Source organism: Salmo trutta, chromosome 2 (assembly GCF_901001165.1).
Source record: "Salmo trutta chromosome 2, fSalTru1.1, whole genome shotgun sequence".
Classification (NCBI taxonomy): Eukaryota; Metazoa; Chordata; class Actinopteri; order Salmoniformes; family Salmonidae; genus Salmo; species Salmo trutta.
The window spans coordinates 13,684,668-13,710,009 of NC_042958.1; the positions used below are offsets into that span (position 1 = coordinate 13,684,668).

Consider the following 25,342-nt stretch of genomic DNA (forward strand, 5'->3'; position numbering starts at 1 on the left):
AGAGAAAAGAGAGATAGAGAGACAGAGAGAGAAAGAGAGACAGAGAGAGAAAGAGAGACAGAGAGAGAGACAGAGAGAGAGACAGAGAGAGAGAGAGAGAGAGAGAGAGAGAAAGAGAGACAGAGAGACAGAGAGACAGAGAGACATAGCAAGAGACTGTATGGAACACGGTGGGCCTGGTACAGACTCAGAGAGAAGGCTGCCATCTTCTGGCCACATTCAAATATGTCCCAGCAGCAGACTATTAGAAAGATACTGTAGATGCAAGACTCAATCTGATAGGTCTGTTTAATCCGCTCAATACTTACAGGACTGGTCATACATGATATATACAGTGTATAGCATACATGCAGAGGTGATTGAAGTAATGATGTAATGTGCAAGAATAACATGTATAGAATTTGTAAATTAACTGTGAACAAGAAAGAGCTGTATAAATGTTTTTTCTTTTCAGTATTTTCAGATTTGGTGCCCAGGTTGGCCCGTAGGATTTGTAATTCAAATTTAGATTCCCATTGTAATTCTCTGGGCAGGCCTGTGTGCCTCTGAGGCCTGTGGAAAAGAGTAGTGAAGAACTCCTTCAGTCAGACAGGACTGGTGGCAAACTGTCAATTCAATTCAATTCCATCTGACAAATAATAGTTCCACCGCTAGATCCCGCAAACATCACCTTCTCTGTGGAGATGGGGAGCTGTGGAGCTGTGGAGATGGGGAGCTGTGGAGCTGTGGAGATGGGGAGCTGTGGAGCTGTGGAGATGGGGAGCTGTGGAGCTGTGGAGATGGGGAGCTGTGGAGCTGTGGAGATGGGGAGCTGTGGAGCTGTGGAGATGGGGAGCTGTGGAGCTGTGGAAATGGGGAGCTGTGGAGCTGTGGAGATGGGGAGCTGTGGAGCTGGGGTGCTGGGGTGCTGGGGAGCTGTGGAGATGGGAAGCTGTGGAGCTGGGGTGCTGGGGTGCTGGGGAGCTGTGGCGCTGGGTCGCTGGGGAGCTGGGGTGCTGGGGAGCTGGGGTGCTTTGGTGCTGGGGAGCTGGGGCGCTGGGGAGCTGGGGTGCTGGGGAGCTGGGGTGCTGGGGAGCTGGGGCGCTGGGGAGCTGGGGTGCTGGGGAGCTGGGGTGCTGGGGTGCTGGGGAGCTGGGGCGCTGGGGAGCTGGGGTGCTGGGGAGCTGGGGTGCTGGGGAGCTGGGGAGCTGGGGTGCTGGGGAGCTGGGGTGCTGGGGAGCTGTGGAGCTGTGGAGATGTGGCGCTGTGGCGCTGTGGAGATGGGGCGCTGGGGAGCTGGGGAGCTGGGGAGCTGTGGAGCTGTGGAGATGGGGCGCTGTGGCGCTGTGGAGATGGGGTGCTGGGGAGCTGTGGCGCTGTGGAGCTGGGGTGCTGGGGTGCTGGGGGATTGTGGAGCTGTGGAGCTGTGGAGCTGCGGAGCTGCGGAGCTGTGGATGGGGGGAAGCTGTGGAGCTGTGACGCTGTGACGCTGTGGAGATGGGGAGCTGTGGAGCTGGGGTGCTGGGGAGCTGTGGAGGTGGGGAGCTGTGGAGCTGGGGTGCTGGGATGCTGGGGAGCTGTGGATGGGGGGAAGCTGTGGAGCTGGGGAGCTGTGGAGATCGGGAGCTGTGGAGCTTTGGAGCTGTGGAGCTGGGGAGCTGGGGAGATGGGGAGATGGGGAGATGTGGAGCTGGGGAGCTGGGGCACTGGGGAGATGTGGAGCTGGGCAGCTGTGGAGATGGGGAGATGTGGAGCTGGGCAGCTGTGGAGTTGGGGAGATTGGGGGATGGGGAGATGGGGAGCTGTGGAACTGGGGAGCTGTGGAGCTGTGGACATGGGGAGCTGTGGAGATGGGGAGCTGGGGTGATGGGGAGCTGTGGAGATGGGGAAATGGGGAGATGAGGAGCTGGGGAGCTGGGGAGATGGGAGATGGGAGATGGGAGATGGGGAGCTGTGGAGCTGTGGAGATGGGGAAATGGGGAGCTGGAGAGCTGGGGAGATGGGAGATGGGGAGCTGGGGAGATGGGGAGCTGGGGCCATGGGGAGATGGGGAAATGGGGAGCTGGAGAGCGAGGGCGTGGGGCTGTGGAGCTGTGGAGATGTGGAGATGGGGAAATGGGGAGCTGGAGAGCTGGGGAGATGTGGAGCTGTGGACATGGGGAGCTGGGGAGCTGTGGAGATGGGGAGCTGTGGAGATGGGGAAATGGGGAGCTGGAGAGCTGGAGAGCTGGGGAGATGGGAGATGGGGAGATGGGGAGCTGGAGAGCTGGAGAGCTGGGGAGATGGGAGATGGGGAGCTGGGGAGATGGGGAGCTGGGGACATGGGGAGATGGGGAAATGGGGAAATGGGGAGCTGGAGAGCGAGGGCGTGGGGCTGTGGAGCTGTGGAGATGTGAAGATGGGGAAATGGGGAGCTGGAGAGCTGGGGAGATGGGGAGCTGGAGAGCGACGGCGTGAGGCTGTGGAGCTGTGGAGATGTGGAGCTGGGGGGTGAGGGTGTGGGGCTTGTATACAGTAATTGCAGGGTTCCAGGCATATGTTGGTCATTTTTTTGTTGGTTGTAGAAGGCGTCTGATGTTGATTTACCTTTCAGCATGTCATTGAAAAAGAAAATCAATAGAACTCACTTGAGGTGGAGGTCTCGTAGGAGTGGGGCCAGGCTGGGCTGAAAATGAATAGATACTTGTGTGTGTGTGCATGTGTGTGTGTGCGTGTGTGTGTGTGCGTGTGCATGCATGCGTGCTGGCGTGCGTGTGTGTGTGCGTATATGTGTGTGTGTGTGTGTGTGTGTGTGTGTGTGTGTGTGTGTGTGTGTGTGTGTGTGTGTGTGTGTGTGTGTGTGTGTGTCTGCCAGGTATTACTCAACAACAAAACCTGCAGTGTTTACATGTCCACAAAATGTCTGATATTGCTCTGAAGAAATCAATGTTTAAATGTTTATGAAATAAGTACTGTATATGGATGGATATGCTTGGATGGATCTGACTGTGTGTGTGTGTGTGTGTGTGTGTGTGTGTGTGTGTGTGTGTGTGTGTGTGTGTGTGTGTGTGTGTGTGTGTGTGTGTGTGTGTGTGTGAACAACCCAGAACAATACTCGGTGCATTTCCAGCGGTAGCGGCCTCTGTGTTTGTTTGGGTGGATCGCGGAGGCGTTTGATGTTACAGGCGAAGAGGCGAGGCATATTGATCAGGGGATAATCAGAGTCAAGCTGGCATGCTCCCTGCTCCCCTTCAATAATTCAAAGACAGGATTTGGGACAAGATTTCTCAGGATTAGAGGTGTGATGTACATTCAATCTGTGGGTTGGGGGGGAGAATAGGATGGAAGAATTTTCACATGGACCGATGTATGAGAAACAGCGCTCTACCGATGAGAAGCTACCTATTTGTGTCTCCCGCTCTCACTCTATCACAAAATAATGTTTGTGGCCATCTTGGATAATGTGTGTATGACAACTGTATGTCATCGCGTTGATGACTATTGATGTATTATTCTGCAAGCCTGACACAGAACAATGAAGATCAATTCTGCATGTGTGTGTGTACTGTATGTGCGTGCATTCACTTGGGTGTGTGTGTGTGTGTGTGTGTGTGTGTGTGTGTGTGTGTGTGTGTGTGTTTGTGTGTGTTTGTGTTTGTGTGTGTGTTTGTGTGTGTGTGTTTCTCAGATGTTGCTTGACCCTTTGTTAATGCTAACAGTAGTGGTAACTCTCGCTAGCTGACCCTGAGTTTTTTACTTTGCGTCCTCCCATTGATGTCCCACTAACACCCTAAAGCCCTGTCTCCATGACGACGCTTCTTTTACTGCCCATGACGTTGCCATGACAAAGAACAGAACATAAAAGTAGCAGTACATCCATGAGAAAAACAAATTGGAACATGGTCAGGCCTTTTAAGGAATTGTTGAAAATAGTAATGCTGTGGAGATGTGTAGTTTTCAAAAGGCAATGTAACGATATGCCACACAGGCAACGCCGTGGGATGTAGGGGTGCTGAGGGTGCAGTAGCACCCCCTGAAGTGCACTGGGCCTTTAACACACACGCCCCACCAAACCCCACCCAAACCCACCCAACTCTGTAGTGCTTTACGGCGCTTTATGGCGCTATATGGTGTTATATGGCGCTATATGGTGCTATATGGCGCTATATGGTGCTATATGGCGCTTTATGGCGCTATATGGCGCTATATGGTGCTATATGGTGCTATATGGTGCTTTATGGTACTATATGGTGCTGTATGGTGCTGTATGGTGCTATATGGTGCTATATGGTGCTATATGGTGCTATATGGCGCTATATGGCGCTATATGGCGCTATATGGCGCTATATGGCGCTATATGGCGCTATATGGCGCTATATGGCGCTTTATGGCGCTATATGGCGCTATATGGTGCTATATGGTGCTATATGGTGCTTTATGGCGCTATATGGCGTTATATGGCGCTATATGGCGCTATATGGCGCTATATGGTGCTATATGGTGCTATATGGCGCTATATGGTGCTATATGGCGCTATATGGTGCTATATGGTGCTATATGGCGCTATATGGCGCTATATGGCGCTATATGGCGCTTTATGGCGCTATATGGTGCTATATGGCGCTATATGGTGCTATATGGCGCTATATGGCGCTATATGGTGCTATATGGCGCTATATGGTGCTATATGCTGCTATATGGTGCTTTATGGCGCTATATGGTGTTATATGGTGCTATATGGCGCTATATGGCGCTATATGGTGCTTTATGGCGCTATATGGTGTTATATGGTGCTATATGGCGCTATATGGCGCTTTATGGTGCTATATGGTGCTATATGGTGCTATATGGTGCTATATGGCGCTATATGGTATGGCGCTATATGGCGCTTTATGGCGCTTTGTGGTGCTATCCTCTGGCTGAGATGGTGTGGTGTTTTGCCTCTCTGTGGACAGCATATTAAAGAGTGGTTACTGTGATAATGTGCTGCTGTGTGTGTATGACCCAAAAGCTTAGCAGTGAGATTGTATCAGTGTCTTAATTGCATGTTTAAAGGTCAGGCGTGGGGGAGGGTGGCCTCCTCTCTACACACCGTTTACCCGCTAACGCTTATCTCCTAATCACTGCAATTACCACGGCAACCCCAGTTTGTTTGTTTGTTGGAATGCTGTATTAGTGTCTTTCTATCCCAATGAGAATTATAGTGGTGTTTGTGTGTGTGCGTGCACGTGTGTGTGTGCGCATGCGTGTGTGTGTGTACATGTGGGTGTGTGTCCTGTGCTAAGATTACTACAGATGTGGGAGGTAGATTGGATAGCTGTGCAGCTCTGAAGTCTCAGAGCAGACATAACAAAATGATTCAGGCAGAGAGAGAATGTAGCTAAACACACACTATGGAGGAGGAAAATACTGCATTGGGTCATCTATCAGTGTCTCTGTTAGCCCACACCCTACACACAACATGACTGGCCTGAGAATGCAGAGGCGGTATGGGATCACCCATATATCTATATGTTGACTTTTCTCCTCCCCTATACTGTAGTTATTTTTGCTCAATTCTGATGAAAGCTCACATACAGTGCATTCGGAAAGTATTCAGATCCCTTACCTTTTTCCACATTTTGTTACGTTACAGTCTTATTCTAAGGCTGTAACGTAAATGTAATTGCAAAAATAACAGAAATAGCTTATTTACATGTATTCAGACCCTTTGCTATGAGACTTGAAATTGAGCTCAGGTGCATCGTGTTTCCATTGATCATCCTTGAGATGTTTCTACAACTTGATTGGAGTCCATCTGTGGTAAATTTACAGGAATGAAGCAAACGTTAATGATGAATTAATTATGAATGATGAATAAGATAAATAATGCAAATTTAACTTGTCTGCAGTTTATAAGAGAACTACCAGGACTGTCCCGGAAGAGCTCCTGATCAACATGTGTACTTGGTGCATTGAGTTGGTTAGAACCTCTCCAGCTCGCTGATAATAAAGAATGATTCATTTAAGATTGACTTTGAGTGTCCCTGTGTAGAATTTCCACCAGTGGCGCATTTTATGAAGCGTGAGGGAAATTCCCGTCCGACCAAAAGACGATGAGACCCGCCCAGACCCTTACATTGAGCTGCCCAGGAGGAGACAGATCATCCGCAAACAATTGAAGAAAATATCGACTGAATTTTGGTAAGTAAATTTAAATTAATTTGTATAAAAATAGAAAACAAGTATAATAAAACCAATACATCTAAGTTATGTGAGTGTAGTGAATGTAGATGTGAGTTGTGTGAGTCCAGTGAATCTGGATGTGAGTTGAGTGAGTGTAGTTAATGTGGATGTGACTTGTGTGAGTGTAGTGAATGTGGATGTGAAAGTTGTGTGAGTCTAGTGAATGTGGATGTGAGTTGTGTGAGTCTAGTGAATGTCGATGTGAGTTATGTGAATGTGGATGTGAGTTGTGTGAGTCTAGTGAATGTCGATGTGAGTTGAGTGAATGTGGATGTGAGTTGTGTGAGTCTAGTGAATGTCGATGTGAGTTATGTGAATGTGGATGTGAGTTGTGTGAGTCTAGTGAATGTGGATGTGAGTTGTGTGAGTCTAGTGAATGTGGATGTGAGTTGAGTGAGTGTAGTTAATGTCAATGTGAGTTGTGTGAGTCTAGTGAATGTCGATGTGAGTTGTGTGAGTCTAGTGAATGTCGATGTGAGTTGTGTGAGTGTAGTGAATGTGGATGTGAGTTGTGTGAGTCTAGTGAATGTCGATGTGAGTTGTGTGAGTCTAGTGAATGTGGATATGAGTTGAGTGAGTGTAGTGAATGTGGATGTGAGTTGTGTGAGTCTAGTGAATGTCGATGTGAGTTGTGTGAGTCTAGTGAATGTGGATATGAGTTGAGTGAGTGTAGTGAATGTGGATGTGAGTTGAGTGAGTGTAGTGAATGTGGATGTGAGTTGAGTGAATGTGGATATGAGTTGTGTGAGTCTAGTGAATGTCGATGTGAGTTGTGTGAGTCTAGTGAATGTGGATATGAGTTGAGTGAGTGTAGTGAATGTGGATGTGAGTTGAGTGAGTGTAGTGAATGTGGATGTGAGTTGAGTGAGTGTAGTGAATGTGGATGTGAGTTGAGTGAGTGTAGTTAATGTCAATGTGAGTTGTGTGAATGTGGATGTGGATGTGAGTTGTGTGAGTCTAGTTAATGTGGATGTGAGTGTAGTGAATGTGGATGTGAGTTGAGTGAGTGTAGTTAATGTCAATGTGAGTTGTGTGAATGTGGATGTGGATGTGAGTTGTGTGAGTCTAGTGAATGTGGATGTGAGTTGTGTGAATGTGAATGTGATGTGAGTTGTGTGAGTGTAGTGAATGTGGATGTGAGTTGTGTGAGTCTAGTGAATGTGGATGTGAGTTGTGTGAGTCTAGTGAATGTGGATGTGAGTTGTGTGAGTCTAGTGAATGTGGATGTGAGTTGTGTGAATGTGATGTGAGTTGTGTGAGTGTAGTGAATGTGGATGTGAGTTGTGTGAGTGTAGTGAATGTGGATGTGAGTTGTGTGAGTCTAGTGAATGTGGATGTGAAAGTTGCGTGAGTGTAGTGAACGTGGATGTGAAAGTTGTGTGAGTCTAGTTAATGTAGATGTTAGTTGTGTGAATGTGAATGTGATGTGAGTTGTGTGAGTCTAGTGAATGTGGATGTGAGTTGTGTGAGTGTAGTGAATGTGGATGTGAGTTGTGTGAGTCTAGTTAATGTGGATGTGAGTTGTGTGAATGTGATGTGAGTTGTGTGAGTGTAGTGAATGTGGATGTGAGTTGTGTGAGTGTAGTGAATGTGGATGTGAAAGTTGTGTGAGTCTAGTTAATGTAGATGTTAGTTGTGTGAGTCTAGTTAATGTAGATGTTAGTTGTGTGAGTGTAGTGAATGTGGATGTGAGATGTGTGAGTCTAGTGAATGTGGATGTGAAAGTTGTGTGAGTGTGGAAAGTATTAAGCTGATTGAAATTGGGATAATAACAGGTTTGAAATTTGACTACTAAGCTGATTGAAATTTGGATAATAAAAGCTGATTGATATTTGGATAATAAGGACTGAGTGAATGTGTGAAAGTGCCAGCTTATTCTATATGTATGCTTCAAGACTATACAATCTATAAGGACCATAGCATTTATGACTACACAAACTACTGTGACTATAGACACTGAGATACTATATATACGTGAGACTATAGATACTCTAGAGAGTATAGATGCTGTAGAGACTATGGCGACAGTAGAGACTATAGAGAAGCCGTGGCAGTGATATATATGACAGAAGAAGGCTAGAGCCAGTTTTCGAGAGAAGACTAGAGCGAGGGCAAGTAATGGTACCATGCACTGCTGACAGCTGTCTGTAGGCATTTATAAAAGAAGTGTCTATGTGGTCTGTAGCCAATCATAATAGCACAAGGTGCTATATTACATGTATAGAAAGATACATATGGTGCATAGGAAGTAACGACAGAAGAATCGTTGAAGATGCACATGGGGTAATAAGGGAGATTACAGAGTGTGTTTGGGAATGGTACTAAGTGAATGTGGATGTGAGAGTGTGAAAGAGGTGCGTGTCTGAATGATTAGCCCAACCAGTTCTGTGAGCTGAGTTTTTCGATCTATAACGTTATCTAGGGTTTCTGTCCACCACCACCCATCGTAGTCTGGGACTACTAGCACGAGGTGTTATTATATGTGTATAGGAAGTAGAGGCAAGAGAACAGTTGAAGATACATATGGTGTATAGGATGATAGAAAAGTCTATGTGGTCTGAGAGCCACTGACAATAGCACGAGGTGTTATTGTAGGCATTCAGGGATCGTTAAAGACGCACATGTGGTGGTGTGGATGAATACCTAAGTTGATATAATGTTATATAGGGAATCAGTGTATGTGAAGATATGAAAGGATAGAGTACTATTATCCAAAAATGCTTTATGAATGTATAATTGCAATAGAGGGAAAAGCAGAACATTGTTTGAGAATGATCCGTGTGTGTTAGCAGTAGTGATTGGGAGGGTCTTGAGAGTCCATGTTGAGGGAAACAGATATGGAGACTAGTGAAAGTAACAAAGTGAATGGTAATATTAGCGGCTTTCAGATAGCACTCTAATAATGCAATGTCTTAGTAATTTGAATAGTAAATGTTTCAATATAAGGTCACATGATGAACAGATGGATTGTGCATAGGGACTGATGTTAAATTAAAGGATGCCACATGGTGTTTGGGTTAGGGATAAGTTTCCCATTACGTGGGACTGTGTCCAGTGATTTCAGTAAGAAAGTAGTGTCATCTAAAACAATAATCTGTTTCCATTACGTGGAACTCTGTCTAGAATTGAAGCAGACTCAAGTAAATGTTTCAGCGCCAAATATTGAGCTGATAAGCCAGCACCAAAATTTTTAAGGTCCTAGCAGATTTGTTAAACAATAGTTTTCATATTTTGGCTAGTTGATGTCACTGGAACGTACAGTGCATTCGGAAAGTATTCAGACCCCTTGACTTTTTCCACATTTGGTTACATTACAGCCTTGTTTTAAAATTGATTAATTTGAACCCCACCTCAAAAGTGGGGTTCAATTTATCAACTTTCAAAGCAGAATTACTTTCCCATTGTTCTTCAAATGCAGTGTATGATATACAATTTTGTAGCTACCTGATGTGGCTCAGTTGGTAGAGCATGGTGTTTGTAACGCCAGGGTTGTGGGTTCGATTCCCACGGGGGTGCAGTATGGAAAAAATATTTCAATTAATGAAACGTATGCATTCACTACTGTAAGTCGCTCTGGATAAGAGCGTCTGCTAAATGACTGAAATGTAAATGTAGCTCTGTGTCTCTGCTTTTATCCAATGTAAACAAAATTTTGAATTTTGCTACACAGGACCGAATCGAGGCGGTGGGTCACGTGTGTAACTGTAAGAAGCGAAGGTCTTAAGCCATGGTTTTACAAGAAGGATTGTACAACCCAGAATAAAAGGTTTGAAATGATGAAGTGTCTGGTTTTATGTGTTGATTTCCCTTACTTTAATAGAAGTATAGAACCTTTTGATAGAAGCTATAGTCTAATGCTTACCTTAAAATGTAATGATAATTATCCCAGATTGAGTGATAAGAGGAGGGAATGTGATGGAAAATTGTGTGTTTGTGCCATTCTTTTAACCAATTTCTGTGATCTATGTTTGTGCTTTTCTAATAATCAATTTCTGTGTTCATGCAACTGACTGATTGAATTAATCGCCACTATCAGTATCTGCAATTTGGCAGTACTCCCAGACCATTGTTTTGAGAATGAAAGATATTTCAGTTTCAAGGTCTCACTTAGAGAGAAGAAGCCTTGTAAGGTATTGGTCTGTCCCATGCATGACCCAGTATTGGTTGGTCACATGAATGAAGTAAACGTTAATGATGAATTAATTATGAATGATGAATAAGCTAAATCATGCAAATATAACTTGTCTGCAGTTTCTAAGAGAACTAACAGGACTGCCCCTGTCATAAGCGTCGTTGTAGGGAGCGGACCAAACTGCAGCAGGTATAGTGAACATCTTCTTTTTATTAGAAGGAAAAACCAAAATACACTTACACAAAACAAACTACGAAAACCAGTCCCGTAAGGTGCTCAGACTATACAGGGAAACAACCACCCACAAACACAAGAGAAAATAAACCCACTTAAATATGGCCTCCAATTAGAAGCAACAACAACCAGCTGCCTCTAATTGGAGGACGTTCCCAAAATGAACATAGATATAGAAAAACTAGAAAAGCCACATAGAAATAGAAAACATAGAACATAAACCAAAACCCCGAAACACACTAAACAAAAACCCCCTGCCACGCCCTGACCACACTACAATAACAAACAACCTCTTTTACTGGTCAGGACATGACAGCCCCCGGAGAGCTCCTGATGGACATGTGTACTTGTTTCCTTGAGTAGGTTAGAACCTCTCCAGCGCGCTGATAATAAAGAATGATTCATCTAAGATTGACTTTGAGTGTCCCTGTGTAGAATTTCCACGACAGTATAAACAGTAAAAGTAAAAGTATGAATCATTTCTAATTCCTTATATTAAGCAAACTAGATGGCACAATTTTACTTTTGTTTTTTTATTTACAGATAGCCAGGAGCACACTCCAACTCTCAGACATAATTTACAAACTACGCATTTGTGTTTAGTGAGTCCGTCCGATCAGAGGCAGTAAGGATGACCAGGGATGTTCTCTTGATAAGTGCGTGAATTGGACCATTTTCCTGTCAAAATGTAACGAGTACTTTTGGGTGTCAGGAAAAATGTATGGAGCAAAAAGTACATTATTTTCTGCAGGAATGTACTTAAGTATAAATGTAAATAGTAAAGTAAAGTTCAGACACCCCAAAAAACTACTTAAGTAGGACTTTAAAGTATTTTTACTTAAGTACTTTACACCATTGTGAATGGTGTTGCAATGGTGCCATGCTGTTCCATTGTTTTGGTCGAGTTCGATTGATCTCTTTACTGCATCTATGTTCTGATCTAATGATATGTTTGTGTGTACTGTTTTATCACTATTGAAAACATCCATATACAGTAGTCCAAGCAGGGAGATGTCTTGTTCTCTCCACCTCTGTGTCATGACGTTGGCCTGTGGGTAAGGTTTATGACCCCCCCCCATAAATACCTTTCTCCCTTCCCCTCTCTGACCCTACTGAAGGACTTGAATAGCCTGTGTTAAATATAGAGAGTCTGGGAACATCAAACAAATGGGGAAAAGGAACCATATTTTGGTAATAAAACCAGTTGGAAATATGCTTGGGAACGTAATGAGTATGTATGTCAGTTCGGTTGTCATCTGAGACATTATGACTGATGACAGGACGACATAAACTGTACCTGAGAAAGTATACACCCTCTAGTTATCAGAGTAACATGGAATTGTTATGCAATTGAAATGTTTGATATTGAAATTGTTTGTTAGGAGATTAAATGTAATTTTAGCTTCCAAATGAGAGATTTGGGTTTTCATAAGGAAAGTGCCCTGCTTGATCAGTGGCCCACCCCTGTGAAGAGACAGGGGTTATAAACGATGAAACACATCCTTCCCCCTCTCCACTATATAAGCCTTTGACGAAAAGATAACCACGTTGTTCCAGTACGTGAGGTCTGCAGCCTCTACGTTAGAAGGACACACATGTCAAGTACAGAACTAAGCCAACCTCGGCGTGAGCTTTGGTGGCGAATGGTATGAACTTTGAGCTTATTCACTACAGAAGTGATACTTCCTAGCCGTTGAGTTAGCAGCGGCCGCTGTAGACGTGGGCTAGGAAAGGACGGACAACGGATCCAGTCTAACAACCAGACGAAGATACCACCACGTATCCAATTTACCACCAGAGACATTCTTCCGAGGACAGGAAGATCTGTTGGCCAACCCGGCCAGCATCTACGACCAATATACCGAAGCGCAGCTCAGAGTAAATATTTATTGCATTTTCCTTTTCCAAATGGGCGGTAATTTAGAATGCATAAGATAATGTATTTACGATAGCATAGCTGCTGTTTCTTCGTTCCTAAATCTTCCCGCTCTTTCATTCAAGCCCAACCCCCTTTCCTTTGTGTAACCAGCTTTCATACAGGTTCCGTCCACCAGGACGTTTTCTGTATGACATCATTTGTATTCTGTGTATATGTAATTCTGTGTGATTAGTTTAGGTATTTAGTAAATAAATAATTAAACCCAATTTTGTATTGCTGATTCAACTTGTTAGCCAGGGTTCGTGAAGATAGCCAAGAATTTACAACTTTCATTATGAGACTGAAAATAAGATAAGGGTTAATATTGACTGCTATCGATGTAAAATATTAAGAGTTTATTCGGAAGATAACGGCTCTATAAACGTTCTTCCGTGGTGCCCCGACTTTCTAGTTAATTACATTTACATGATTAGCTTAATCAGGTAATATTAATTACAGAGAAAGGATTTTATAGGTTAGCATGTCATATCACTTAATCCAGCATAGCCAAAGACACGACATCTGCCTTATTGTTCCACCTATGTTGAACCTGAGATGTTCATGTTCTCTTTATGTTCCTTTTCAAATAATCTACGCAAGGAGAGCACGCATTATTGATACTCTACCACTGTTCTATTGGCTGATTGAAGTTCCTCCGTTCCCAGTCTGAGTCACAGCAGCTCTCTATTCAGGAGAGTAGAGAAGAGGTCATGTTTAACTAGGCTCGTCTCCCTTGTCTCCTGTTACCTCTGACTGTGACCAGCTTCCTCTACATAGGCTACACTCATTATCACTCTGTGTGTGTGCATGTGTGTGTGCGTTCGTGCGTGCGTACATGCGTGCGTGTGTGTCTTGGACAGAACTGGCGTTGGGTTTATATGTAGAGCCAGCAGTGGGTAATTACAATATTTACAGAGAGCAGATCTCTGGTCAGAGGTGTAAGGGAGCATGGGAACTTCGTTTAACATGAAACAAGAGACGAGTCACATCTGGCTACTGTTCTAGATCTGACTCCAGACCTGTCTCTATGTCCTCCCAGACACAGCGGGCTCTTCTCCTCCCCTCTTTCCCAGTCATTACTTGAGAACATGTAGACCTTTTATAATGGAGGTGGAAATGTAGATATTGAGACATGGCTTGTTGCTTTAGAGCAACAGCGACTTGCTTTGGAAACATTTTGTTCATGATATACTGTTGTTAAACCCACTAATAAAAATAATAATAATAATAAAAGCGCTTTTCTCACACCCAAGACGCACAGAACATAGAACACAGAACATAAAACATAGAACACAAACAACAAACCCATGTATATACAGTACAGGTATCATCAGATCCAGATGCTTGTAAGTCACTGAAGATAAAAGCATATTTTTAAAAAACTGAAAGGTTATGAAGCCTAAATAAAAGATTGGCTGGCTACAATAATGTAATGTAATGTAATGTTTTGAAAGGTGAGTATTTCACCAACAGAAGACCAAAGCTGCTCTGTGTAATACTGAATGACCTTGACCAGGAAGCTGTTGGTGGGCAGATTCATACACGCGCACATCAGTTTGTGCATGTGTGTGAGCACGTGTTGCATGTGTGTATCCTCTCTCTCCCTCTCTGACCTGTCCTCCTTTCATTATCTTTGTTTTGTTCTGGGTTCGCCAGGCAGCATCATTCACACTGAAAACCCTTTTACTTTCTCTCTCTCTCTCTCTCTCCTCTCTCTCTCTCTCTCTCCCTCTCTCGCTTTCTCTCTCTCTCTCTCTCTCTCTCTCTCTCTCTCTCTCTCTCTCTCCCTCTCTCGCTTTCTCTCTCTCCTCTCTCTCTCTCTCTCTCTCTCTCTCTCTCCCTCTCCCTCTCTCGCTTTCTCTCTCTCTCTCTCTCTCTCTCTCTCTCTCCCTCTCCCTCTCTCGCTTTCTCTCTCTCTCTCTCTCTCTCTCTCTCTCTCTCTCTCTCTCTCTCGCCCTCTCTCGCTTTCTCTCTCTCTATGCTGTTGAAGAGTGTATATGTCAGCCATTCAGCCACAGAGACAAAGGCCCTGAGTTAATTACCCATAATTTAAAACTGATGGCTGCAGATGATATGTAAATTGTCCTAAATGTGTGTGTGTGCATCGCATGTGCCTGTAAACACACACACACACACACACACACACACACAGAGGACACAGGGGTGTGTATAGGGGGATTGTTGGTTGAATAGTATTGTCGATTAATTGATTCCTCACAGATAAATTATTCATGACTGAAGCCGTAATTCTAGGTTGTGGTTTTGTGCAATTATACACAGCCTTCTTTAATCCTTTCAGGTCTACCTGAAATAGCCGAATCTGCTCATTTGAAGGGGTGTCCACATAGTATTGTATATAAAGTATTCAGACCTCTTGACTTTTCCCACATTTTGTTATGTTACAGCCTTATTCTAAAAGTGATTAAAATTGTTGTTTTTCCCTCATCAATCTACACACAATACCCCATAATGACAAAGCAAAAACTGTATTTTTGAATTTTTTGCAAATTTATAAAAATAAAGAAACGGAATCATCACATTTACATAAGTATTCAGACCCTTAACTCAGTACTGTGTTGAAGCACCTTTGGCAACGATTACAACATCAAGTGGTCTTGGGTATGAAGCCGAAGGAGATGGGTGCCGTTTTACGATCCCGTAACCAATTGTGCTATTGTGTATGTTTTTCCACGTCATTTGTAACTTATTTTGTACATAATGTTTCTACCACCGTGTCTTATGACCGAAAAGAGCTTCTTGATATCAGGGCAGCGATTACTCACCCCGTACTGGAGGAATTCTTCTTCATCAACGTGTGTCACGGGAAGGATTTACTCCAAACACCCGAAAAGGCCCTCATCCCTGTCATAGACGAACTACGAGCACGTATATCCTACCAACGGGACATTAAAAACTGTAATATCTTATGTTTCACTGAGTCGTGGCTGAACGGCAACATGAGTAACATACAGCAGGCGGGTTTTAAGCTTTTTCGGCAGGATAGAACAGCAGCCTCTGGTAAGACAAGGGTGTATATATACAGAAATGTTTATTTGTAAACAACAGTTTGTGCACAAAATCTAAGGAAGTCTCAAGGTTTTGCTAATCTGAAATAGTGTATCTCATGATAAGTTGTAGAGCACACTATTTACCAAAATAATTCAAATCTAAACTTTTCGTAGCTGTCTATATACCACCACAGACCGATGCTGGCACTAAGACAGCACTCAATGAGCTGTGCACAGCCATAAGCAAACAGGAAAACGCTCATCCAGAGGCGGCGCTCCTAGTGGCCGGGGACTTTATTGCAGGGAAACTCAAATAAGTTTTACCTCATTTCTATCAGCATGTTCAATGTGCAACCAGAGGGGAAAAAACTCTAGACCAACTTTACTCCACACACAGAGACGCGTACAAAGCCCTCCCTCGCCCTCCATTTGGCAAATCTGATTCCTGCTTGCAAGCAAAAACTAAAGCAGGAATCACCAGGGACTCTGTCAATAAGAAAGTGGTCAGATGAAGCAGATGCTAAGCTACAGGACTGTTTTGCAAGCACAGACTGGAATATGTTCTGGGATTTGTCTGATGGCATTGAGGAGTATATCACATCCGTCACTGGCTTCATCAATAAGTGCATTGATGACGTCATCCCCACAGTGACTGTACGTACATACCCAAACCAAAAGCCATGGATTACAGGCAACATTCACACTGAGCTAAAGGGTAGAGCTGTCACTTTCAAGGAGTGGGACTCTAACCCGGAAGCTTATAAGAAATCCCGCTATGCCCTCCGATGAACCATCAAACAGGGAAAGAGTCAATACAGGATTAAGATTGAATCGTACTACACCGACTACGACACGCGTCGCATGTGGAAGGGCTTGTAAACTATTACAGACTACAAAGGGAAGTACAGCCACAAGCTGCCCAGTGACAAAAACCTACCAGACGAGCTAAATGACTTCTATGCTCGCTTCGAGGCAAATAACACTGAAACATGCATGAGAGCACCAGCTGTTCTGGACGACTGTGTGATCACGCTCTCTGTAACCGATGTGAGTCAGACCAATGAACAGGTCAACATTCACAAGGCCACAGGGCCAAACGAATTACCAGGACGTGTACTCCGAGCATGCGCTGACCAACTGGCAAGTGTCTTCACTGACATTTTCAACCTGTCTCTGACTGAGTTTGTAATATCAACATGTTTCAAGCAGACAACCATAGTCCCTGTGCCCAAGAAAACTAAGGTAACCTGCCTAAATGACTACCGACCCATAGCAGTCACGTCTGTAGACATGAAGTTCTTTGAAAGGCTGGTCATGGCTCACATCACCATTATCCCAGAAGCTCTAGACCCACTCCAATTTACATACCGCCCAAACAGATCCACAGATGATGCAATCTCTATTGCATTCAACACTGCCCTGTCCCACCTGGACAAAAGGAACACCTATGTGAGAATGCTATTTATTGACTACAGCTCAGCGTTCAACACTGTAGTGCCCTCAAAGCTCATCACTAAGCTAAGGACCCTGGGACTAAACACCTCCCTCTGCAACTGGATCCTGGATTCCTGACGGGCCACCCCCAGGTGGTAAGTGTAGGGAACAACACATCCACCACGCTGATCCTCAACATGGGGGCCCCTCAGGGATGCATGCTCAGTCCCCTCCTGTGCTCCCTGTTCACTCATGACTGCATGGCCAGGCCAAGTTTGCCGATGACACAACAGTGGTAGGCCTGATCAACGACAACGATGAGACAAACTCTACCTCAAGAGATCAAGACAAAGGAGATGATTGCAGACTACAGGAAAATGAGGACTGAGCACGCCCCCATTCTCATCGATGGGGCCATAGTGGAACAGGTTGAGAGCTTCAAGTTCCTTGGTGTCCAAATCACCAACAAACTATCATGGTCTAAACACACTAAGACAGTCGTGAAGAGGGCACAACAAAGCCTATTCCCCCTCAGGAGACTGAAAATATTTGGCATGGGTCCTCAGATCCTCAAAAGGTTCTACAGCTTCACCATCAATAGCATCCTGACTGGTTGCATCACTGCCTGGTATGGCAACTGCTCGGCCTCTGACCGCAAGGCACTACAGAGGGTAGTGCATACGGCCCAGTACATCACTGGGGCAAAGCTTCCTGCCATCCATGACCTCTAAATCATGCAGTGTCAGAGGAAGGCCCTAAAAATTGTCAAAGACTCCAGCCACCCTAGTCATAGACTGTTCTCTCTGCTACCGCACGGCAAGCGGTTCCGGAGATCCAAGTCGAGGTCCAAAAGGCTTCTTAACAGCTTCTACCCCCAAGCCATTAGACTCCTGAACAGCTAATCGAAGAGCTACCCACACCCCTCTTTTACGCTGCTGCTACTCTCTGTTTATTATCTATGCATAGTCACTTTAACTCTACCTACATGTACATATTACTTAATTTACGCCCCCACACATTGACTCGGTACCGGTACCCCCTGTATATAGCCTTGCTTGTTTTTTTACTGCTGATTTTTAATTATTTGTTACTTTTATTTTATATTTCCTATTTTTATGCTTATCTATATTTTACTTAACACTTATTTGTATTCATTATTTTCCCCTCCAGAAGTGACGCTTGGCATTCAGGTCAAAGAGTTCAATCTTGTTTTCATTAGACCAGGGAACCTTGTTTCTCATGGTCTGAGAGTCCTTTAGGTGCCTTTTGGCAAACTCCAAGCAGTCTGTCATGTGTCTTTTACTGAGGAGTGGCTTCCGTCTGGCCACTCTACCATAAAGGCCTGATTGGTGGAGTGCTGCAGAGATGGTTGTCTTTCTGGAAGGTTCTCCGCACTCCACAGAGGAACTCTGGAGCTCTTTCAGAGTGACCATCGTGTTCTTGGTCACTTCCCTGACAAAGGCCCTTCTCCCCCGATTGTGCAGTTTGGCCGGGTGACCAGCTCTATGAACAGTCTCGGTGGTTCCAAACTTCTTCCATTTAAGAAATGTCCACTGTGTTCTTGGGAACCTTCGATGCTGCAGAAATGTTTTGGTACCCTTTCCCAGATCTGTTGGCAGTGTCTCTGACATGCACTGTCAACTGTGGGACCTTATATAGACAGTTGTGTGCCTTTCCAAATCATGTCCAATCAATTGAATGTACCACAGGTGGACTCCAATCAAGTTGTAGAAACATCTCAAGAATGATCAACGGAAACAGGATGCACCTGAGCTCAATTTCGAGTCTCATAGCAAAGGGTCTGAAAACTTATGTAAATAAGGTATTATTATTATTATACATTTGTAAACATTTCTAAAGGAAATCTGTTTTGTTTTGTCATTATGGGGTATTGTTTGTAGATTGATGAGGGGGAAAAAATGTGGAAAAAGTCAAGTGATCTGAATACTTTCCGAATGAACTGCAGATATTCTCATTCTAAAGAACAGTCACTTCTTATTCTTAAGAAGAGTCTCTTCTCATTCTAAAGAATAATCGATTATCATTATATAGAAGAGTTTCTTCTCATCTATCATTATATAGAAGAGTCTCTTCTCATTCTAAAGAAGAGTCTCTTCTCATTCTAAAGAAGAGTCTCTTCTCATTCTAAAGAAGAGTCTCTTCTCATTCTGAAGAATAATCGATTATCATTATATAGAAGAGTTTCTTCTCATCTATCATTATATAGAAGAGTCTCTTCTCATTCTAAAGAAGAGTCACTTCTCATTCTGAAGAGTCACTTCTCATTCTGAAGAAGAATTTCTTCTCATTCTAAAGAAGGGTCTCTTCTCATTCTAAAGAGTCACTTCTCATTCTGAAGAAGAATTTCTTCTCATTCTAAAGAAGAGTCACTTCTCATTCTAAAGAGTCACTTCTCATTCTGAAGAAGAATTTCTTCTCATTCTAAAGAAGAGTCTCTTCTCATTCTAAAGAGTCACTTCTCATTCTGAAGAAGAATTTCTTCTCATTCTAAAGTCTCTTCTCATTCTAAAGAGTCACTTCTCATTCTGAAGAAGAATTTCTTCTCATTCTAAAGAAGAGTCACTTCTAATTCTAAAAAAGAATTTCTTCTCATTCTAAGGAAGAGTCACTTCTCATTCTAAAGAAGAATTTCTTCTCATTCTAAGGAAGAGTCACTTCTCATTCTAAAGAAGAATTTATTCTCATTCTAAGGAAGAGTCACTTCTCATTCTAAAGAAGAGTCACTTCTCATTCTGAAGAAGAGTCACTTCTCATTCTGAAGAAGAATCTCTTCTCATTCTAAAGAAGAATCTCTCCTCATTCTAAGGAAGAGTCACTTCTCATTCTAAAGAAGAATCTCTTCTCATTCTAAGGAAGAGTCACTTCTCATTCTAAAGAAGAATCTCTTCTCATTCTAAAGAAGAATCTCTCCTCATTCTAAGGAAGAGTCACTTCTCATTCTAAAGAAGAATCTCTTCTCATTCTAAGGAAGAGTCACTTCTCATTCTAAAGAAGAATCTCTTCTCATTCTAAAGAAGAATCTCTTCTCATTCTAAAGAAGAATCTCTTCTCATTCTAAAGAAGAATCTCTTCTCATTCTAAGGAAGAGTCACTTCTCATTCAAAAGAAGAATCTCTTCTCATTCTAAGGAAGAGTCACTTCTCATTCTAAAGAAGAATCTCTTCTCATTCTAAAGAGGAATCTCTTCTCATTCTAAAGAAGAATCTCTTCTCATTCTAAAGAAGAATCTCTCCTCATTCTAAGGAAGAGTCACTTCTCATTCTAAAGAAGAATCTCTTCTCATTCTAAAGAAGAATCTCTTCTCATTCTAAGGAAGAGTCACTTCTCATTCTAAAGAAGAATCTCTTCTCATTCTAAAGAAGAGTCACTTCTCATTCTAAGGAAGAGTCACTTCTCATTCTAAAGAAGAATCTCTTCTCATTCTAAAGAAGAATCTCTTCTCATTCTAAAGAAGAATCTCTCCTCATTCTAAGGAAGAGTCACTTCTCATTCTAAAGAAGAATCTCTTCTCATTCTAAAGAAGAATCTCTTCTCATTCTAAGGAAGAGTCACTTCTCATTCTAAAGAAGAATCTCTTCTCATTCTAAAGAAGAATTTCTTCTCATTCTAAGGAAGAGTCACTTCTCATTCTAAAGAAGAGTCACTTCTCATTCTAAAGAAGAATCTCTTCTCATTCTAAAGAAGAATTTCTTCTCATTCTAAGGAAGAGTCACTTCTCATTCTAAAGAAGAGTCACTTCTCATTGTAAAGAAGAGTACATTCTCATTCTAAAGAAGAATTTCTTCTCATTCTAAAGAAGAGTCACTTCTTATTCTAAAACAGCCCCTCTGGGTGTCTTTAATACTAGACAGGATGTGAGGAGCATAGAGGCTCAATGGAGATGACCAGCGCTGAGAGTACAGTGAAGGAGTGTAATATACTGTGTATTTAATCAGACAGAGAGATAGAGCGAGAGATAGGGAGAGAGAGAGAGAGAGAGAGAGAGAGAGAGAGAGAGAGATTCTTTCTTTCTTCTATTCTAGAAAAATCCTCAGCCCCTGGTGTTAGTCTCCACAATTCAGAAGTTAAATGCCTACTCTTCGCAGATGACCTATGCCTGCTGTCACCCACAGCACATGGCCTATAGCAGAGCCTGGACCTGCTAGAGCAGTACTGCCAGACCTGGGCCCTGGCAGTAAACCCCAAAAATACTAAAATAATGATTTTCCAGAGAAGATCCAGATCTCAGGGAATTAGACCAAAGTTCTCAATTGGTACAAAATATATAGAGTACTGTACACACTACAATTACTTAGGTTTAAAAATAAGCTCAACTGGACACCTTAATGATGCAGTGAATGAACTGAGAGAGAAAGCATGCAGGGCATTCTCGCCATTAAAAAGCTAATTCAAATTGAAATACCTATTAAAATTTGGCTAAAACTAATTGAATATGTCATTGAACCAATTGCACTCTATCGCAGCGAGGCGTGGGGTCCACTTGCGAAACAAGATTTCATCAAATGGGACAAACACCCCATTGAAACCCTGCATGCAGAGTTCTGTAAGATTCTCCTACATGTCCAGAGAAAAACTACAAACAATGCATGCAGGGCAGAATTAGGCCAATATCCACTAATAATAAAAACAAAAAAAGAGCAATTAAGTTTTGGAAACATCTAAAATACAGTGACCCCGTCTCATATCATTACCAAGCCCTGCAATGGCCAAGAGCTGAGCAAAGAAAAGAGTCCCCTCATCCAGCTGGTCCTGGGGCTGAGTTCACAAACCTGTTCTACTAACACACTGAAGCCTCAGGACCAGAACATCCAATCAATCAGAATAAACCAAATTACAACACAGTCAAAACAAAACTACATTGCTTATTGGGAAACACAAGCACAAACATAAAGCAAAATGCAGTGCTATCTGGCCCTAAATCGACAGTACACCGTGGCTAAATATTTGACCATGGTTACTGATCAAAACCTTAGAAAAACCTTGACAAAGTACAGGCTCAGTGAGCACAGCCTTGCCATTGAGAAGGGTAGACACAGGAAAACCTGGCTCCCTGTAGAGGAAAGGCTGTGCAACCACTGCACAACAGCAGAACCTGAGACAGAGCTGCATTTCCTGACAAAATGTCAAAAATATAAAACAATTAGAGAGTGTTATTTTCCCAAATTTGAAACCCTTATTCAAGGTTTCAAAGACCTCTCTGATGAGGATAGGCTACCCATCCTGTTGGGGAGGACGCAGAGAGCTGTGTGTTGGCAGCGCACTACATTGCTGCCTGCCATAAGTTGAGGGACAGTGTCTGACAGACCAATCAACCTGCACATGTACTCTACTGTATGGCTATTGTTGAATGTATGGTTATTTTGACCCTTGGTTATTGTTGTTACTGTTGTCCCGTTGACAATTTTGATTCTCATTTTTTTCTTTTTTTTTATTGTAAATATCCAAAATAAGCTTTGGCAATATGTACATTGTTAAGTCATGCCAATAAAGCAAATTGAATTGAATTGAATTGAGAAAGATAGGGAGAGGGAGAGAGAGAGAGAGAGAGAGAGAGAGAGAGATGCAATAGAAGCTCCTTACTAGAGATATATCTACACTTACAGTACAGTAACTGGAATTTGTCCGTTTTTTCAATGGGAGATATGCAGTAGACATTTGATACAGGCGCATCTGGACAGTAACATAGACATGACGACACTGCTGTAGGCCTATTTGTGTAATGCCACTACTTCACTCACAAATCATTTACATATCATCAGTGCACCATTTAACCGAGGCTGTACAAGGTAACATAGCCGAGTCAGAGTTCATATCTAGACAACACTACAATATCATCTCCCTCTGACTCGCCAACTATGGTTCAGGTCAAGTGCCTCTCTCCCATCAACTCACCCTGGTCTCGTGACGAGGCCTATGGTGACCTCATGTGAAGCGTGGCTGACCTCTGGGGGTCAGTGTGACAGGAGGACACTGACAGGAGACACTGACTCCACACCTCTGACCTCCGTCATTTAAACAGACACAGACGAGTGAAACAGAGTGGCTTCGTGAATGTTAAAAAGCAATACAATATATGGGGGATTGGAAATGATGCAGACAATTACATTGATGGAAGTTACAATCTATCTGCAGTATTAAAGCTGATCTACCCCCCCTTTTTAAATATTACAAAAAACACAGTCACATCTCAGCTCGTTGTGATAAATACAAACACATTAGTGCAGAGGATGTGTTTGGTGTGTGTTGATGTGATTATGAATCAAGTCTAACTTACTTACATTCTGATTAAACTGTAGATATCAAATTTGAAGGGATGTGTATATACCCTGAAAGTTAAGATTATACATGTATGTGTGTGCGTGAAAAGTCCTACGGATGTTAAACCACTATCTCAGACCATCCTGGCGAGTCGTTACGCAGCAAAAAAAGGCTGTATTAGCATTCAACCATATACACATAGCATCCGTACCCATCACTAACCCTATAAAAGCAGTTAGCATCTAGACTAGCAGTATCCATCACTCACCATATAAAAGCAGTTAGCATCTAGACTAGCAGTATCCATCATCACACAGTACCCATCACTTACCCTATAAAAGCAGTTAGCATCTAGACTAGCAGTATCCATCTCCAACCCTGTAAAAGCATGTAGCATCTAGGTTAGCAGTACCCATCTCCAACCCTATAAAAGCAGATAGCATCTAGGCTAGCAGCACCCATCTCCAACCCTATAAAAGCATGTAGCATATAGACTAGCAGTACCCATCTACAACCCTATTCAAGCAGTTAGCATCTAGGCTAGCAGTAGTTATGGCTTTGCAAGAGCAGGCCCCTATGACACAGCCATTTCCAGCCCCTTTGCAATTAATACACTGCAAAATACAGAGAGCCAGCACATCATCAGATGTAGCAGTTTTTTACTAGCACTCTCTCCCACAGCAGGACGTGGTGTTTATAGCTAATATCTGTGATAAGTACTACTGTACATTTGGGCTGTCACAGATGGAGTCCTACTTATTTTGTGCTCATTGCAACCAAATGAATGAGAAGCTACATCTATGTTCCTACACGTAATACAGTGCAATAATTAAATCAGTTAGAATTAGCTATAATCTGCTGTATTTCAGGTTTTATTTGGAGGAACAAAAAAAATATAGCCTACACATTTTTTAAATACAATACATTCTATAATTGAATCGAAACATTCCAGTATTATATGAAACCAGGTGAAGGCAGTGAATGAGGGCCATTTAGCTTGACTGTTGCCTCCCTACTGCATCGTATAGTGTGAGTGGTTCATCTATCCACTGCTCTGCAACATTAGCACTGCTAGCTACATGACAACACATCTGATACTGCTGAAACAGCACCTAGAGGGCCTCTTCACTTACAACAGGAGATTTCCATTACCGGATACATCCCAGAAATGGAATGACTTCCATTCAAGACTCCTAACAATAACAATGATGTTATTGTTTATGTTATTGTTGATGTATAATTGGTATATTGACATTTGTATGTATTTTTTCCTGAGACAAATGAATACAATAAAGATTTGCTTTAATGATCTGTCCTCAGGTCTCTTTTGCCAAAACTAGTCAATCAACAAAATTAAACTAACATATTGTATTTCTGAGAATTTATCATGTTGCTGTTGGCATGTTTCTCTTCTGAGTGTAATAATATTAACCACCCATAAATGTAAAGGATATAAAATAAATACATGTCTTATGTGCTATCTAGTTCCAACAGATTCAGACCAACTGAATGATTATTGTTGTATTGCAGATCTATGTGGATGTGAGAAAATTGAACCTATTGTCTCAACACAGTGCATGAAAACAATGAGTGTCTCTAGCTGTACTAACCACACCATACAGCACCATTTCTCTCTCTCTCTCTCGCTCTCTCTCTCTCTCTCTCTCTCTCTCTCTCTTTCTCTCTCTTCTCGTTCTCTCTCCTCTTTCTCTCTCTTCTCTTTCTCTCTCTCTCTCTCTTCTCTTTCTCTCTCTTCTCTCTCTCTGTCTCTCTCTCTCACACATTCACACCCACACATACACATGTGCACCTGCCTGTGACTGTGAGTGGCACAATAGAAAGTAGTTGTGGACCAAGCAGTGGCTCGGGTGGTTGATGTCCCTGATGATCTTTTAAGCCTTCCTATGGCATCGAGTGTTGTAGGTGTCCAGGAGGGCGGGAAGTTTGCCCCACGGTAATGCGTTGGGCCGACCGCACCACCCTCTGGAGAGCCTTGTGGTTGTGGGCGGTGCAGTTGCCGTACCAGGCGGTAATACAGCCTGACAGAATGCTCTCAATTGTGCGTCTGTAAAGGTTTGTGAGGGTTTTGGGTGTTAAGCCAAATTTCTTTAGCCCCCTGAGGTTGAAGAGGCGCTATTGCGCCTTCTTCACCAC

At 43.1% G+C, this 25,342-nt stretch overlaps 1 protein-coding gene across 1 annotated transcript; it reads right to left on the reverse strand.

The window, feature by feature from the left end:
* Positions 1-666: 666 nt before the first annotated feature.
* Positions 667-1,815, reverse strand: LOC115148766 (vegetative cell wall protein gp1-like). The gene has a single exon (XM_029690981.1). The coding sequence runs from the start codon at positions 1,813-1,815 to the stop codon at positions 667-669; it is 1,149 nt and encodes a 382-aa protein (XP_029546841.1).
* Between the last annotated feature and the right edge of the window lie 23,527 nt (positions 1,816-25,342).